A 19,197-nucleotide genomic window follows, 5' to 3' on the forward strand; every position below is an offset into this window, starting at 1 on the left:
TCAAAGCTACTACATGCTCAAGTCAACTAAAGCAAAGAGCAGAAAGGGAAATAACATAACTTTATTGACCAATGCTGTACATGGAATTATGAACGTCTCTTAAAAGAAATTTCAAACTTGGAGATCAATACCCACATTTAAATATGTACTAAAGGATTGGAGGGGAGGCAAGGAGGAGAGGACATGCATAGTCTTATTGTATTAGAATTATTAGTGTTCAGAATTTTTAGCTTTCAATCTCCATTTGAGAGTGGAAGCATTTCACAAAAAATCTAAAAGTAAACATAAGGGAAAATAGTCTAGTTAAGCATAACAAAATGGTAAGACATAGAAAAAAATCTAAATAACATTACAGAACAATATGGCTAGTTGGCTGGAATAAGCATTCCAGTCACTTCTATTTGCTGCTGGGTGTCAGAAAAAGTAAAGGCACAAAAATGTAGCTTATTTTAATCCTAATCCCTCTGCTTCATTGGAGGTCTATTTTTTTCCCTTTCTCCCCCACCATTTTTTTTCAATATGACCAAGAAAGGGCTTTGGAGAAATACCTTTCCCCCAAATTTGCTTTACATAAACACACATGAAAAACACGTAGTCCTGAATCCTAGAATTACATAGGTTGAAAGACACTTAGTCCAACCCGTTGCTCAGAATAGGGCTGATGTAATTGATGGCCTCGTTTGTTCAAGTTTTTGAGTAACTCCAAAGATAGAGATCCCACAACAGCTCTAGGCCCCTATCTCAGTGATGATCCCTAAAACCTAGTATTAAAAATGTTCCTTCTTCCCTTCAATTTTTAGGTAGAGCTTTTGGATTCTTCCAGCAACAGTTTCATTAAACCTGTAATCAGGCAATCAGCATTCCTCCTTCAAAAAAACATGCAGCAGTTAGGCCATATTTAGTATGCATTTCAGAATACACTTCTTTGTAAAAATACTTAGCATTTTAAGCCAGTGGTAGCAGTAATATTAACACAGTTTAGTATAGAGTTACCAACATCTAGTTAGCAGAATTTCCAACAAAAGCCAGTTAAAGCTTCACTGACAATTCTGTGACAGCAAACCTTACTAAAGTGATAGAGAGAAATGCTTGCTCAATACCACAGAGAAAACTAATCAAAATAAGAGCTCACTTTGGGGTAAAGATCTCTGCTCTGAAAACATTTTTCTAAAAGTCTGATGAAGATATCTGTTTAAGACCACATTTACAGTTTTCCATAACTGGAAGGCAAATCATTTTGATATGTTAGCATACATCTAAATATTAATTTTTTTAATAGAAAGCTACATTTTGTCTCTCTACATATATATTTAGATGTGATATAGAAAATCATCAGAGCTTAAGTAAATTTGTCTTTACAAAATCTTCTCTTAAAAACTTAGTTAATTGTAGCATTTTTGCTGTTGTTTTTGTAGAAGTCAAACTAAATCAAAAAGCACATAACATATGAAAAATAAAAGCATTACAGGAATTTGTTCTGGACCTGAGGATAGTTTATCACCACCTAAATTTAAAACTTGAAGATTGTTTGCTTTTCTAAAGGGTTCTTAAAGAATATCAACAAGATGCCCTTCACTTGTAATGTCTGGAATGAACACTTAGAAATCCACATGCACAATAATGCTTATATTCAAAAAGCAAAACAAGCAGCTCTCCAAAAAAGATATGAAACACTTCTGATCTTTTCAAACCATGGTCATAGTAATTTTGTATTCAATATTTATTTCAAATGAAGAGCCATAAGGGTACTACTGTGCTAACAATTTTCTTTTTTTAAAAAGGCCCAATTTATGTGCTTCTTTAGTTACAAAGTTTACTTCAAATTTTGATATCATGGCTTGCAAACAGAAGTTTTTCTGTCTTTCTGCATATGCAAAAAAAAAACCAAACCACACATAGCAAACTGCATGTAGAGGCCTAATACTAAATCTAGTATCTTGCCTGAAGGCTTGGTAGGACTATGAGTACTGAAGGAGGCAAGGGATTTGGAAAACCCCACGCATTCCATGGAGAACACTACTACCTGATGTGGGCTAGGCATTGGGAAGTGCCTACCTGTCAAAGAGAGAAAACATACTGTATTTGTAAAATGGGAATATATTCCAGTTAGAAGAGAACTGGAAAGCTTTAAAATAAACACAAAGTAGGTTGTAATAGGATTGGAAACTCTCTAAAATCAATTTAACTCCCTCATACTAGAGCAGCTGTGCTACTTGGAAACCTTTTTTCAGAAGCATTCACTTCTGCTTCACTCTTCTACGCAATATCTACACGAATTATTTCAGATCCTTGTTTTTCTATGCAAGTCAAAAACCATACTGAATTCTTATTGAACACAAGCTACTTAAAGTAATTAAGCTTTCAGCAGTCACATAATTTTCTTAAAAATCCCAGAAGACAAATATATACAAAACAAGAGAACTGACCAGTTTTTGTCTTTAATTGCTGCTGTCCTCTGCTGGGTGTATGAGCTCCTCCTCCAAAGATAGCAGACCACATTTTGTTGTTAAGTGGATGAGCCATAATTCTATACAACTCATTGCTAGAATGTGTTGCAAGGCCATGGATGAACAGGCTGAGATAGACTGCAGTTAGAATTTCACAAAGTAGAACTGTGAGACCTGGCTGGGCTTCCTCACCAGCAGAATTCAAGAGACGTATTAGAGTCGTCATTCCTGTTTATATAAAATAAACATATTCTTTAAGAAAGCACAGATGTGTGTGTGAACATACACCAGATTATAATTTTGTATGGCAACCTACGTTACTTAGTAATGTTTAGTGTAGAAAAATACCAAGCTCTACACATTGAAACCCAAGTTGAAAACATCAGGAGAAAGAGGGAAGCTCTTAATTTTTAACAATTTATTAGTTTTTTAGCTTTCTGTCTTGGACTAATGGTTAAAGAAATGCGTAAGACTTTTTCAATTATTATAATGACATTATAATCCTGAAAACTGAAATTCTATCTTCTCACTTTACTGTGGTAAAACCAATCAAAAATCATGGGCATCAACCTGCATTACACATTGTCTGGCAAGTCTTCTTTCACCCAATACTAAACCTCTCGTAATGTTTTTATGCTCCCACAAAAGGGTGTAGTTTCACATGTGCCTTCAATGTGACACTTTGTGCACACAAGTAAAAGTGCACATAGTCATGGCCAAAGAATTCTGCTTTTTGTCATGCTCTCCAATTTGCACACATAGCATGTGAATCTACTAAAAAATAGAAAAAGTCAGTTCAAGGTGATTCATAAGAGCAACTGCTAACAATTCCTTGCCCAAGTTATCAGAAATTTAACCCTTTGATTAACTAAATAACAAGAAACCAGATGACAAGCTAGTTTCTCGATAAAATCTCTAGATTCAGTGACAATGTTTGACAGAAAAGAAAAAATGACATAGCATCAAATACAAAGGCTGTTTCAGGTTATCCATAAAGATTTTTAAAGTGGAATTTTCTGATTTAAGAAACAATTCTCATAATAAGTAAGCACATTTCCTGGCTACGCTTACATTAAAGTTAGTGCTGTAAACTCAAGCCCATACCTAGATGTACTACATTGATAACACTCCCTCTAATGTAGCTCCCTAGCACAGTTTAACTAGCATAAATGTCAGCACACTCTAAGTATTACCTGAAATCTGACATTAATTTTACAGCTACAGAAAAGCATGATTTATTATAAATGTCTCATTTTTAATAGTTTTAAGGTAGTTCAGAAGTTGTCCATAAGGTAAAATAATTCTTAGCTGGAGCACAAACTAGGACAGCCTTCCCAGTCCTTAGGACTCAAGAAGTAGGATACTAGTGCTACAGGCGGTGCAAGTAGAGCACACGCAGGACATGACTTCACCCTACCTCCTGTTTAGCTGCTCTCTCTTTACTAGATCCAGCACCAACATTTTTTTAGTTAAAGAAAGCAACATAAATCAACTTGACTTAGTGAATAATCAGAAGTAGTAACTTACATGTTTTGAAAAAAAACAAAAACAACCCACAACATTTTAATCAAAGAACTCAACACAGCTGTCACAAATACTACTAGAAAGTCATAGCCATGTGCTCTTACAGTGGATCCAGATAACTCAGTTTTCCTTAAGAGGAAAGAAACAAGTCTAGATACCTGGCCACTGAGCAGGTGATGTGTTGGGAGTCACTGTTTCTTCTAAGCTTGCTGTTCTTAAAGAATGACACTGAGTTAATAGGACAGCCTGGTACACCGTTCCAGTGAACTGATTTGCTTGAAATGAGCTGTGAAACAGAGAAGAACAGGGAAATAATATTTATTTTTAAAAGTACGTTTACAACTATTCAAGTGATAGCACTTTCTAGATGTAGGCAAGTGTGATCACGGCCTTCTGGTGCCCTATCCATTACCATGACAGCAATGAGAGAGCTGTCTAAAAATCACTTTTCATAGACTTTACCTGTAGTTGTGGCCATCACAGAGACACTGGTAGATGCAAGCAGAGAGCGACGCTGCTAAGGTATGCATTACATATATCTGAAAGACAAAGTTATACAGAACTCATTACAGCCAAAGTGAGCTGTGGTTAGTATCACAGCACTCTGCATACAGATGTGTAACAAGCACTGGACACAAAAGGCCTAAGTCCTTATGCACTTACAAAGCCACCTTTTGCTTCAGAATTTATATCAGACAAATCAGTTCACACCTTATGAAAAGGATGGCGGAAAACTCACTCACCCCACCAACACATAATCACAGATCAGCTCCATCTGAAATGTTTTCAATTATTAAACAGCAGCATATTAAGCCTGTATTCAATAGTCCTATGTAATTACACCCTAAAATAGCAGCAGTTTGCTGGCTCAGAATACAAAGAATTTATTTCAGAATGAAAACTATAATGCACCTTACTTTTTGACCAATTCTAGTGCAGCTCTTGGACACACACTCAATTTACTCAGTATTGTACTTTTAATACAGCTGATACTTTTTTCTTAATTTTCTTCACAGAACACACCAACATTAAAAGGCTAGAGAAGCTGTTAATCAAAAAGGTTCCATTAATGCAAAACCAGTTTATTGTATTTATTTGTTTGTTCCCTCTAAAACAAAGCTAAGTAGGACTAAGCCATCTTTTTAGTGTTCTCTAGAAATCCTTAGTAAAAGCAGACATGATCTGGGACCTAACAATACAAAACTTCGGGAAAGACTGAGTTTTATTTCCAGTCAAAAGTTAAATACAGGATAAATCTTACAGAAATAATTTTTAAAAACTACTATACAAACACATACTGTTTCACAAAAAACAGTATAGGTTTATTGAAGTTTGCTGGCACTCAGTTTTTGTACTTAAACATTTAATTTTACTTATGTTTAAGAATGAAATGCAGAATCTGCCATTAACATAAAAGAAGTAATGAACATACTGTCATAAAGACAAATATTATGCTGATGGTTTAGTATAACATGTTTTCCATTAAAATGTCCTCTTGGACAAATATCCAGTTCTGAGAGAGGCCAATCTACAACAGCTTGTTGAACCAGATGCTCAACACCTCAACAATGATCGATGATCACTGGACATTTCTTTAAGCTCAAGATAAGTACTACAGAAAATGATTATGTTTCATGGTTTGACTTTGTCACAAACAAGCACAGCATAAAGTTCTCATGCTGTCTGAAATAAGAATTTGTGACTTCAGCAAACCAGACGATAACAACAACGCAATTATAAAAAAATACATACCTTGCTGTTCTGAGTATCTGGATGAGGTGGTGAATCAAGGTTTATTATAGCATGTAATATATCATGAGTTAAATTGCTAAGATGTAGCAATGGATTAGCCACCACTGTTTTGGCACTAGCTGTGCAAGCAAATAGCAGAGGTATAGAGTTTTGCTCCGGTGGAGGGCTGGAAGGTATCTGTACTGACTGCTCCTAAAATCAAGCAAGAAACACATACACAAAGCAATAGTACATATTCTTTAAGGGAACATAATAACTTTTGAAAGAGGGAAAAGTATTCCATAAAACAACAACAAAAAATAAACAGTGTACATAAAAAGTCCTGTTAAAAACAGATTCAGATTTATTAAAAAACACGTGTATGCTACAGTAGGAAAATTTCAAAAATATTAAAAAACACTTCCAAATAAATCTACAAACCTAAAGCAGAGTAAGCTTCCCCACATACCTGCTGAGATTCCTGCAAGAGCAAAATTAATTCCATTCTGACAGATGCCAAGCCTCCACCGTGTGAGCCATGAAGTATACAGTAACTAAGGAACATTCTGAGGAGAGACTGATACTTCAGAAGCCATTGACGTCGTTTCTGAAAGTCTTCCTTCTGTAGCATAGTTTTTTCCTGGTCAGCTAAGTCTTCAGTGTTTTCACGTAATGTAGCTTCCTCTGGCATCCCGCACACCCCTGACTGTATCTCGTCTATTTCAACACCATAATCACAGGTCTTCTGAAGAGCTACCACTTCTCTCTCAAGCCACTGGTAAAGCTGATACCGCAACTTTCCACCATCAACTTCATAGCCAGTGGATAGCGTACGAAGCTCCACAGTAAGGATTTTCAGGCACGCCCTAAACTTCAGCTGTGCTGAAATTATATCTTCTGATGGACTCAGAATATCTTTGTCATCAACTATACTAAAAGATTCTGTGTAGCTAGAACCTGTTTCATGTATTTTTTCAGTTTTCTTCAGAGGTTTTAGCTCTTTCATTATCAGGGAAGAATCTTCACTTTCTTCATTTTCATCACTGTCTGACTGCAATTGCAATTGTTCATCTTGGAATAGAGCACTTGGCTGGCTCCAATCAAAGGAAAGAGTGGAACTTGAATGTTTTCCGGATGAGCAATCTGAAGATGAACCTAGACCATTGAACATTGGCTGTGACCAATCAATACTGGAAGCTTGATCTTTTGTTTCAAACTCTTTAACTGGAGATAATGGTGAGAAATCTTTACTAGTTTCCACTAAACTAGAGGATTTACAGAATAACTTTGACCTCTTGACAACTTTGGGCATCTTTGATAACACTTCTAAGGCCAACATAGGACAACCAGCTTTTAGATGAGCATATGCAGTGGTGAAAAATAGCCGTCTTTCACCTAGGTTGATTTTGTCAGCTAATCCATTTTCTACTGTTAGGCAGATGTGTGTGGAAGATGTGTCAGAAGAGCCAAAATGACGCCTCAGCAAGAGAGGGTGTGTTCTTAGGTAGTTATAGAAGTTAAACACTGCAGGATTGCAACTCGATGAGCCATCCCCTTCATCTGAAAAGATATGGCAGCATGAGGATAATGTACCACTCTGCATGAAATAATCAATCTGCAAAGTCCTAAGTTCATCCGAAGGCTTTTAGGTCTTAGTATCAATTCTATTGTCTATTTCACACATCCATTCTACGGTTTACTTCACTGCACCCTCCTCTCCACCTTCATCATGTGAATACCTCAGTGGGAAGAACATTGCCAAACCTACTACAAACAAGCAGAGTGGGGGCAGCAGGCATGACTTTTTAAATTAAAACAGCTACCATTTCTTTTCCTTGTAGTCAGGCCAGGTTTACTGAAGTCAAACAAAGCCACTTTTCCGTTAATTTTAGATTTCTGAAGTCTCCATGTTCCACGTCTAAATGACAATAAGACAATATCTTACTTCTTTTATTTAAGGTTGCTTTTAAAAAATTGGAATAGTATTTTTTATTTTGTCTACATCTCAAAAAAACACAACTTACAATAAAACTAGGAAACCTACAACATTTGTGCATAATGGTAGCAGTACTATGTACAAATAAATTAATTACATAGCAGTGCAACACCTACTCATTTCATTTTCATGTCCACAAGAAAAAAAAAACCTGAGGAGGTATAACAATCAGCATAGCATGATTCACACAGCTTTCAAATGTCTCAGGATAGCTGAAATAAACCCTTACACTCTCCTCTATCAGAAGTTATAGCACAACTGGTGACAATTAACAGAGAGAGCTACATAAAAATGCACATTCTAGGTAAGAAAATAAGGCAAGACACCACAAACAAGCCATTAACTGATTTCAGAAGAATTAGCAACACTTTAAAATGATTTTTCACAGAAAGATGAGATCAAGATAGAAAAACCAGTTTCACGAATTAGTTATCCAATTCCAGTATTTGAGCCTTTTTTTATCCCCTTCAAATTTCTCTCAGTAGCCAGAACCGAAACCAGCTACCCACCTAGGACTTGAAGCATTTAACTTCAATGAAAACACTAGCTTTAGGAAATAATACAATTAATTCTTAGAAGGCCTATAAAGCCAGCAAGTGAACATAGAAATGAAATGCTCTAGGAGACTCATGTGCTGTTTCAGGCAGCACATGGGCCTCCTTGTACCATTTCAAGTATCAAAACCTTTCTATTGGAAGTCTATTATTGTAGTCAGCCATTATAAAGGCCTAAAAGCTACAAAACACCATTTTTAATTAGGTCTGCCTTGAAAAATTGCATGACAGAGGCAGACTTAATTTAAAATGGTGTTTTGCAGACCTAATTAAAAATGGTGTTTTGTAGCTTTTAGGCCTTTATGTCTTCTAGAGTCTCCTATATAAGTGGCCAAAAAAAAATTTTGTTTCAGGCTGTGATGTAGTCAAATTAATTTAAGAAGTTAATTTTTCTCTTCATCTTTAGACTGCTTCTGGAAAAACAGCTGCATTACTGCAAGGTCATTCCAGTATCTTGATAGTCACATGCTTAAAGGACAAAGTATGCATCCATGGGATACAGGGTAACAATAATACAGTAACCATGCTTGCTATTAAAGTCCACATAGATTGCTACAGCAAATATTTACTAACAGTGGTGAGGAACCGTGTGGTACCTGGTTTTGTTCAGATGACACTTCAAGAAACTGTGGCTTAAATGAGCAAATATTTAAAATCAAGTCAACAGGCCAAATACCTATATTCTTACCTCCTTCATCTTCAACAGAATGTTTAATCAAAGTGTCAAGAGCCTTGCTATAATCTTCCAAAATCCAGTATGCCATGCTTCGCAAGAAAGGGTCACAGTGAATGTTCCCTGAGCTCTCTTTTCCAGTAGACACACTTCCCAAAACTCTCTTCTGTAGTACAGATTTGTAAGTACTAGACACTTCAAACTCCGATTCATAAAGTCTTGATATTACAAGAGCCAACTGAATGTCATGCAGTTTTTCAAGGCAGACCTAATTAAAAATAAGTATGTTAAAATGATCAAACTTTGTCATTTCTCCTCAGTTTAAAATTATTACAGGGCAGAAGTGACATAAATTTGCTCAGATTAAAGTAAGTAGGTCTACCAACTCCACAAATAGTGAGCAGGAACGAAGCAGAACAGGTGTAGCTAAGTATCACATGCAAGATTGGATTTGCATTTCTTCAGTTTAAGTATGGCATGACAACAGATATTTGAAATCAACCAGCTTCAACAGATCATTACCAATATCCACATGCCACCTCTTACCTCTGGATTCTGGTTGTTTTAGCTACAAAGCTTTACAGAACAAATCCTTTATTATCAAAGAGATTAATTTCCTCACAATTATGCAATTCAATCAGACCCAGGAAATAATTTGTGTTTGCTTTGTTTTTTTGTATAGGGATTCAAGGAGCTAATCCTCATCTCTGCCAAAACACCACATCTGGAACTTCGTAATGAAAAACTATGCCTGTCTTCCTATAGGACTGGGTAGAAAATCTGAAAGGAGGCTAACTGTAGGTAAGCCCCTTAGTATTAGAGCAGAGAAATTACCTGTGTCACTTTTCAGTAACAGTAATATGACAGCTAAAAAGGAATCAGAATGTAGAGATGAAGGTTTTGTATTTATCATTTATTTGGGGTGGGAAAGAAGAGAAAAAATTGAAAGCATAAGAAGCTTCAGGGGTCATATTAATGCAAAATGCAAACTGCATTCAAAGTATTTGTACATTTGGGACAATATAACAGTCTTAAACATTGAAAATTTTATTACCTCCACTGCATCTTTTAAGTGTCCTGCCAACAAGAAAAACGCTGCAGAATGTTCAAACCGCTGTTTGCCAAGCAAAGAAAAAGCATTCTTTAAGGCTGCTTTACGCCATCTGTCCTCAGTAAAGTTGTTTCCAAAAAACTGTGTCATTTTAGTATCTTTTTGGGACCTGCATAGCAAAGATAATTGATAAAAACATTTTACTCTTTATTAGTTACACTACAGTTCTTAATTTCTGCAGATGTCAGTATAATTTTACACAGATCTTTAAATTAGGAAATGCAAAGTCCCTCACCACACTGGGATTTGAGAAGGCTACTTATTTAAAAATAGCAGAAACATCAATAAATACAAAACCTCATGGTATTTTCAATAACCTGATACAGAAAATCTCTTTTTTTCTTGAGGTGAGCTCTTAAGTGACAATGAAAATTAGTTTTCAGAAGGTTTGCAACACTGAATTGCTGTATCAAACTACACCTCGGAAGACATAAGTCAGTCCCCTGATCTGCAGGTAAAATTTTTAACAACACTTATGTAAAAGACAGACATGACATTTTACACACTACACTGCTAGTCCTCAAAAGTAAATCAGAATTAAGCACTAATTGAAATTACAGGAGATTTGAGACTAAAATCTCAAATTGCAGCACCTACCTTCAGAAATAGCAACTAAACGCTTTCAGTAAATATAAGAAGGTTAGAAACTACTCATTCAATGTAATGACTAGTTTAGAAATCCAACCTCAGCTTTCAAGGATAGAATTTGTGCTTCCTTTGAATTACAATCACATTCAACTTTTTCCCCAAAAAATTAAAATAGACAGTGTGAAATTCCATGTAAAAGCTTGAATACCTGTACAATCCCCAGATAACAGCCTTCTTCTTCATTGCAAGGTAAAAAATGGCAGCATCAAGTGGATCATTGTTTCTCTGGAAAGCTGCTTTAGCCACCTGAGAAGACAGTTCAAAAGCAAAAAAACAATCACAATTTGAATTAATCTTAAATTAGATTCTTGGTGCTTCTGGCATCTCATACCCCATAGTGCTTTGAAGTTCTCTTTAATACAGGATCCCTATTGTCACTATGAGTCCAATGTAAGAACATGTGAAGATACAACAACCTGTTTGATATCACTTAGCCCATGCTCTTCCAGTTCAAGAAGCTTTTGTGCAGATCAAATGGGAATCCCTAGATCTGAAATCAGTTTCTAAAATCATAGCAAAATTAATTTATTAGTTATTACTATTAATTTACTAGTTGCATCTGCAAGATGGAGTCTTGAAAAACAGGCTGGGACCAGTGATTGCTTTTGGAAGGTGGAGAGGAAAAAGGGTAAGTGGCAGCAAGAATAGTCCAAGTGCCATGTAAGATAATCTTAAACTCGAGCCCAGAATATCTGGAATTTTTTTAATGCAAGGCAGTTAAAGTAATAATTTTTTTTAATGCAAGGCAGTTTCATAAAGTAATGATTAATTACTGAAGATTTAAAAGTAAAAGTAGAGACATGCATTTTACCACTTCGTGCTTTGTAGTCAAAGTATCTTGTGCATGTCATTTTCTAGCTCAGCACACTTGGCTTTTCCAAGAGCTTAAAACAAGTGATAATGAAATTAGGCTTATTACCACACTTGTGATTATTAAAGTATTTAATATAAAAAACTCAACAAAACCCTCAAATGAAATCACCAAGCCAAAACAAAACAATAGAAAGGTTTTTTTATCATGTAAAATAATCAATTTGCAAGACAGATGTACATATAATATCTTAGTTGTTCCCACATCTGATATGTTTTTAAGAAGAACCTTTTCCCATTACTTGTTTCTCAATTTTGCTGTAAAAAACAACTATATGCTCCATCTGTATCTTGAGCATCCACAATAAGCACTGTACAATATTACCTTTAAGATGAAGTATCTAAGAGCAAAAAATGTACTCCACAATGGAATTTGAAGTCTAAAGTACTAAAAAGAATTAGTTAAATATAGAGGTTCATGTTCATACAGAGCAGCTTAGATACAAAAAAACACAGCATGGAACACTCAGAAAAACTTCATTATCTAACAACTTAAAACTACATAAATAGAAGGTAAACACTGGAGAACAGCTGTTTGGAAAGATTTTGTTGGGTTTTTTAGAATGCTCTGTTTACCTTTTCTATGCATTTCCGCAGGCTGTGGATGTTTCGAACCCACCATCCTACACCCATAGCTCTGAGCTCAGACCATGTCGGATCGCCCTTCTGCACTGCAGGGAGCATACTCAGGAGCTCTTCCTCTGCTACGGAATGGAATGCCCAGGCAAAGTGACTAGTAGATAAACCTGTACAATGAACATTCAAAAAAAAAGAAAAAGAAAATTCAGAACATATTCATTAATAAAATAATCCAGAATCTGAAGATAAAGGGATGGGAACAGGGGAAGGAAAGTAGGTCAAACTGCTTGTTTTGAATTTTTAAGTGCACTGCTCGCAAGGAAACAGAAATTTAAGAGTATTTCTTAGGACTGCATTTCAAATATTACAGAAAATGATACAACTGGAGACAATTTTTCATCTGCAAACTCCTTAGGTAAGTTTGTGAAGAACAGAGTTTCTCTATGAAGTTCAAACATACGGATAGTAAATGGCACTAAGATTAGCCATGACACAAAGTGCAGTGTACTGATTACATTTTTCAAAATTTTGAAAGATAGGTTCACTATTTTGACTTGGATTAGAAAATGCACAAGTTTCAGATAATCAGAGCAAAAACACCTTTGGTGATAGAGATACATAAGAAAACTTGAAATAAAAAAATCTCACAAGGAAGGAAGCAATTACTAAACAACAACATGGCTGGCTAGGGATAATTGCAACTCTAGTGAGGGCCAGGCGCTTTTCTGTAGAAAGGCACTTCCACATTTGCCCTGGAGGCACTTCCCACTCTCACCAATTTCTGAGCTCACCAGAAACAGAAGTATCTCAACTAAAAAATTAGTTCATCAGAGTTAACTCTGCAATACTCTGCTCTGGCAGTTGTGGCAAATTCCAGCCTCTGATTCAGCTGAGGGGTGACAAGCCATGCAACTGAAAATGCTATCACATCTGTCATGATGGCTAAAGAAGTAATCATAGCCAGTCCTTTACACCTGATTATCACTTATCAAATCCATCTCATTCTGTCATCTGCAATATCAGGATGGAACTAGTTAAATTGTACTAAAAAATCCTTCCCTCTATGAAATAGTTGATTGTATAAATACAGTAAGTATATAGAAATATTTAAAGTCTGAGTAGTAATTTTTTTTTCCAAATATGTCCCAAACCCCTACATAAATAGGTACAGTTGTCTACTACATTATTTCTGCAGAAGGTTATTGGAACAACATGGTAGTAGAATTTCATTTGGAAAATTTGGGGTATTTAATTTGGGGAAACAGAAACTCTCCCCCACCAACTAAAAACTTCTTTGAAAAAAATCAGTTCCGAGACCTTTACCACAACCAAAACAAGACATTTTCTGCTCTAGCACTCATTCATATTAGACTATATTTCTTGAAAAACCCCAATGAATCAAATTACTGATTCTGCAGAGGCACATCAACAGCACACCATTCACAGGTGCAGCTACATCACTAAAACTCAACTCATCTAAGAAAAGACATCAGTTACCTTGGTGAAGCAGCTGGGCTCGTTGCACAGGAGGAAGCGCAGTTGTTAGAAAGGTGTGACGCCGGACAGCCAATAAAAATTTTAAACCACACTCATCGAGAGTTTCTCCACCTGGAAATAAATATTTTTACACACATTTTACAGCAATTAATTCAAGTAAGTATTGTGCGTCTTAACAGAAGAAATATAATTTTGTGACTACTAATACTTTGAATTTGTAAATGATAGCTTAGTCCATAGTTCTCCCCTTCAAGAAAAGAGAAAGAAGAAAATTTCAAATATAAAAACTTCTGAAGTTATTTGTTCTGTTTAATGCAAGAGACAGAAAAAGTTACATATTAAAAAAAAAAAACAAATCAAATTCTTCCTCAGTTTCTCTACATGGTACAACAAATATTTGTCATTACTGTCTCTTCAAAAGTTAATTTAAAATAATTATAGTATGTGGACTGATAGATTCACAGTGGCATTACCAGGTGGAAAAAGAAAATTTTACTTTTATCCAAGCAATAGGTCTTGAAACAGTTACACTATGAAATGAAGGTGCATCATCATCTTACAAGCCACAAAAATATTCCACAACAGGAAAAAAAAACCCTGGAAAGGCTGTGAAGCACAGTAGTACATTTAACTTGGAAGAGACAGCTTACCCTGACTTCTGTCCCTGCTTTCTCCAATGTCAGTACTGGTAGTAGCAATTGTATCTGCCAAGGCCATCAATGACATTTGCTCCATCCTAGTCAGACCTGGCAAGCTTGAGTGAAGCAAGTGACGAGAAAGAACTTGAGCATGTTCTGGTCCAAAGTAAGTTGGGCTGTACTGAGAAAGATCAATGACTTTTGAACTGTCTTCATCTGCCTCAAATGTGACAAGGTCATCTGTACTTATAACAGTATTTTGGAAGAGATTTTCATAACTGTCATTGGGCATATCCTTTTTATTTTGACTATGCTGATTATTGGACTTCTCTGAACAGGAATAAGATGAATCATCATCCGCAGCAAGCAGAGCATACAGAGGCAATGGTGGAACAGAGTCTATTTCTATATAGTCTGTAGTCTCTGTTTTACTGAACATTTTGGGATCTCTTGCAGTGCTTCCACTGGCACTGATCGTCAGAGATCTGAGCCTCCTGTCATGGTTAGGCTCAGACTCATTTACAGCAACAACTTCTCCAGCAATGCACTTCACCAAGTGGGATAGAATGGCTTTTGCTCTGCGTACTTTACCGAGATCCATGAGTTCCAACAGTTGGTATGGATGGTACTGAGGTAAAGTTGGAGATAATGTATGAGCTGCTTCAAATAGACCAGAATCTTCAATTTCCATAGACAGATCAGAGGCAGACCTTTTCCCACTAAGTTTCTGTGCAAGGCTGGTCATAGATCTGGTCAAAGTTCTCTTTGGTGGATGCAGACCTGAGGCCACTGACTGGCTTTGTTTCATTAAGCTAGTTAGGCATGGCATACTTCCACTGTAGGAATCTGTACTAACTAGTTCCTGCTTAGGAGATTGCCACTGGGAATAAACATGCATTTCACAATCCATTCCAACTACCAGAATGCCATCACGCACCCAAGACAAGGATACAGGAAAAGGAGGTGACCCCTCCACAGATGAAACCAAGTCAACACAACGCAGCAAAACAAACCCAGAAAGAGTCGCAGCCTTAGGACTGCCACTGTGGGAGACTGTAGCAATCTCATTACCATTTTGCTCCTGCCTCTTCCCAGACACCTGACCAAACATATAAAGTTTTGATCCAATTCCCACTGTCAGAATATGTGAACCATCTTCCCTAGACATCCAATCCAAGTGTACCAAGTGCTTAGTCTTGGGTATAATACTTCCACCATGAGACAGAGAAGTATCTTGTTGGTTATCTGCCACTAAATCGCTATCAACACTAACACCAGAGTCCAACATGGTGCCTAGCTCATCTAATTTAAGTGTCTGTTCTAAAATCCAAGAAGAACCCCCTGTAGATTCACATTCAAAAATACTAACGTGCATCACAAAATCTTGAGAAAGATGGCTATTTCTAGATGCTGCCTGCTTATACGCCACTGCTAACCTGTTTGTGTGTGCACAGCTGACATCAGTTGGCCTCCCTGGAACATTAATAGCACTACTACTAGGAAGTCCCTCCTCAATCAACAATGGCCATTCTTCCCATACATATTTAACATCACTGTCTGTGCCATATTGTGGCATGGAAGAAGCTTCAGTGACAACCCTACATCTCCAGAATCGAACTTTTCCATCAGAGCAGGAAGTAGCCAGCAGATAAGGTGCACGACAAACAGGATATATGGAAGAAGAACTGAGATGTCCTAAAATGAAAAAAAATACACTCTTACTGGAGGAAATACTAAAAAGCAAAATTAGCAACATTTTTATTCAGCCACCATTTTATGACTCCAAATTAAAAAAAGTATTACTGCTTCCTCACAAAGAGGTCATTTACAGGGCCTCACAAAGACGATATGTCAAATATACCATGAAACTGTTTTACCCTTTGATTGCATTTTGTGCCCCAGAGAGGAGTCAAATAATATTATTTAAACATGAATACTAATATATATTCAGTCAAAAAAAATATTTCTCCATTGAAAAATCTAAAACTGTATTTTAGAAAGACTGCTGATGAAAACCTTAACATTTAAGTACAGATCCTACAAAAAATTTCATGAATGACTGCAAAACAAAATTTGTATTTCTACTATTCTCTTAAGTAAGACCTTTATTTTAATGTTAGTTCCAGGATTGAGATATTAAGTGACAGGAAGTACATTTTAGCAAACCTTTTGGATTCACCTACACATGTTGATTCTAACAACAAATCCAAAACTCACTATTACTTTGTTGCTATTTTAAGACCAAAGTCACAAAGGCAGAGATTCCCTATTTTAGTATTTTAAAAAAAGATGACAAACCTGCTGATGGCTTTACACTTATTATTTCTACTCCTTCTGGCATACTCAACTCTTGACTGTACACCATTTTGGAAGACAGAGTAAGCCAGCTGGTACTCTGAAGGTTTGCTCTACAGGCCCGATACTTTTGAGTGAAAGGTGACTGGATCTTCTCTGGATCTGGTGAAGAATACAATTCTTCTGTTTGTGTTGTTTCTTCAGATGGATTTGAACCTATCTTTTCATCTAAAAAAAGGTATGCATTGTTAACTTTAAAAGATCAATGATTTCTTTTAATGTAAGAAGTTATTTTATTCACTTTAATAGTTCCAGAAGAGACAGACAAAACCTGACTTAAAATTTTACATTCGTTGTCATGAAATGTATTCTCATATTCAGATTTAAAGAAAAACACTAGGACATCTCACATTAAATACTTCAGAGATCCTAGAACTGCTGAGAGATTATAAAACAATCAAAGCATGACCAAAAAGACCAAAAACTGCAAATAAATATGTATTTGGCTATCCATTGAAAAAAAGGTTTCAGTAAGCATAGAATACCTGCAGCTAGGGAAAATTAAATTAAAGCCATCACGTCTTAGCTTACAAACTGATGAAAGTTATTTTTGAGAAATGTTTTAATAACAGCTTTATTTTATTCCTTAAAACATAGGCTCTCAGAGAATGTGACATGAATGCTTCCCTTTTTTGATAAAACTCAAGATCTGGAGTATAAAATTGCTGGAAATGGAACACGAAAATTTTCAACAGATTTGCTGCAGAGCCTTCTCAGTAATTTTTTTCGTCACATACGTACATCAGAAAATTTAGATCTTTATTATTCTCACTAACTTATAAATTAATTGCAATAACACTTTTTCTCTTATTTGAAAGCAATAGTAAGAAATGCTAATTTAGTTTAAATGACAGAAACATGGTTTATAACAGATTTCTCTCGTAAGTGGTATAGATTTATGTTTATTAAATAATTAACATAAATAATTAACATATCTTTAAATGTTAACAGAAAATTTCCAAAGTGTATCTTACCTTTCTATAAAACCTAAGAGTTTTAGAGATAGTTTGGTAGTTTGAAAGAGGACCAGCAGATTTCAGAACATCAAAATTATTTAGAATTGTAAGGGCATCACTGATGTTCAGACTACAGTCCTATTTAAAATGTATGCATAAACTCAAAAATTGCAAACTAAAACTTTCCAAAAAGCAAAGCATCTTAACTGTTAGACTGTATTAGAGCAAATTAAGCATATCTGTCCTTAGAATGCACAAAAAATACCAAACTCTAGGCTCAGGCTGAACTGAAGAGTTTCAGCAATCAGAAGATTAGGTAATCAAGAAAGAATGGTTGTGATAAAATCTTGTAATCAAATGCAGAATCTTTTCAAAAAGATGAAACATTTTAGATTACACTGAACAGCAGATATTCACTAGACAGTGTTTTTTTTAAAAGAAAACTACAAGAAAGAGGGCTTACCTATTGAGACAGGAATTGCTTTCAAATGTAAATGCCACATATGTAGTAATGAACGGTTCTGTGTATATTCTATCACTATTAAGTAGAATTTTTCAGAGAATCCATTCTGCTGGTTTCCTGGTGAAATTGAGAACAGGAAGATCTTAGGGGTTATTCACCTGAAAGCAAAACTAAATTTTCTTGGTGAGCAAATAATCAGATTAAGCTAACATGAATACTGAAATGCAATGGTCTGACTGCATCTAACTCTTACATTAACTTTCTTAGTCTTTTACCACAATCAACAAACACTACAATTACAGGTACACTCATGTAAGAACTGCCAGTGTTTTCTTTCAGAGATGACAACATATTTGGCTGACTTTGCTATCTTTAAAGTTAAATCCCAGAATGTATTATCAGTACAGTATAGTCTAAAAGAGTGAAAGAGATACAACGCTTCTTCCTAAGAATTTACTTGCCATAGTTTTACACAAAAAGAAGATATGAGTTGTACTATCAATAGGTGCCCATTTCTGGAGAGTTCACCCAGGTATTCTCTTCCTTTCATATAAAAGTCAACCCATTAGGACCAAGAAGGAATAGTTAATTTAGGGAGTCTTTTTCCTCCATGATTCCTCTGACCCTTTAGGTGTGTGTATACATAAAACATTACCAAGAATAGCCTATATTTTCCCTGTGCTTTTAACATTGCAGTGGTTATGGTACCATAGAAAAACGTAAATGAATTTGTCCTTTGTAAAACAATATGAGATAACTACCTCATTATTAAAGAGGAAATATGAAAATACTAGAAAATAATTTCAAATTAGAATGCATGCAAATGATACAGTTTTAATTTAACAGTTTTTCAAAGGGTCCATTTAGCCCAATTCCTTACATGGATGGCATGCAGCAATCTGTTACCAAATTTCAGAACACATACAGATGTATACAGTTGCCTAAGATCAAGTAACTCCCTATTTGTTCTAAAATTATTTCTGTGTGTCATACTCAAGATGTAAACATATGATTATGCTGCAGAGTAACACTTTTTATGTTTTCTATTTTGTTTCTAATTTTGAACATCTCAGTTGCATTTTTCTAACTCCACTAAGGGCTGGGATTATCTTCACTACTCCAAAACTCTTCCTCAGTTAAAAACAGCCAGTTCCA

General features: G+C 35.6%; 1 protein-coding gene across 4 annotated transcripts in view; it reads right to left on the reverse strand.

Annotated features, from left to right (window-relative positions):
- The window catches only part of DMXL1 (Dmx like 1), a 77,076-nt gene that overhangs the window by 25,171 nt on the left and 32,708 nt on the right, over positions 1-19,197 (reverse strand). For 2 of the 4 annotated variants that reach the window (XM_036402707.2, XM_036402706.2), the window contains exons 16-29: positions 18,043-18,159; positions 16,567-16,791; positions 14,281-15,963; positions 13,631-13,741; positions 12,131-12,300; positions 10,833-10,930; positions 9,980-10,145; positions 8,941-9,193; positions 6,172-7,262; positions 5,724-5,915; positions 4,434-4,510; positions 4,130-4,257; positions 2,427-2,675; positions 1,942-2,055 (exon numbers count right to left, since the gene is read on the reverse strand). In XM_036402707.2, the coding sequence (XP_036258600.1) occupies positions 1,942-2,055; positions 2,427-2,675; positions 4,130-4,257; positions 4,434-4,510; positions 5,724-5,915; positions 6,172-7,262; positions 8,941-9,193; positions 9,980-10,145; positions 10,833-10,930; positions 12,131-12,300; positions 13,631-13,741; positions 14,281-15,963; positions 16,567-16,791; positions 18,043-18,159 (4,674 nt within the window). The remainder of the gene's footprint in view (positions 1-1,941; positions 2,056-2,426; positions 2,676-4,129; positions 4,258-4,433; positions 4,511-5,723; positions 5,916-6,171; positions 7,263-8,940; positions 9,194-9,979; positions 10,146-10,832; positions 10,931-12,130; positions 12,301-13,630; positions 13,742-14,280; positions 15,964-16,566; positions 16,792-18,042; positions 18,160-19,197) is intronic. The other 2 variants (XM_036402709.2, XM_036402708.2) reach the window with 1 other exon arrangement.

The sequence above is a fragment of the Molothrus ater genome, chromosome Z, assembly GCF_012460135.2.
Source record: "Molothrus ater isolate BHLD 08-10-18 breed brown headed cowbird chromosome Z, BPBGC_Mater_1.1, whole genome shotgun sequence".
NCBI lineage: Eukaryota > Metazoa > Chordata > Aves > Passeriformes > Icteridae > Molothrus > Molothrus ater.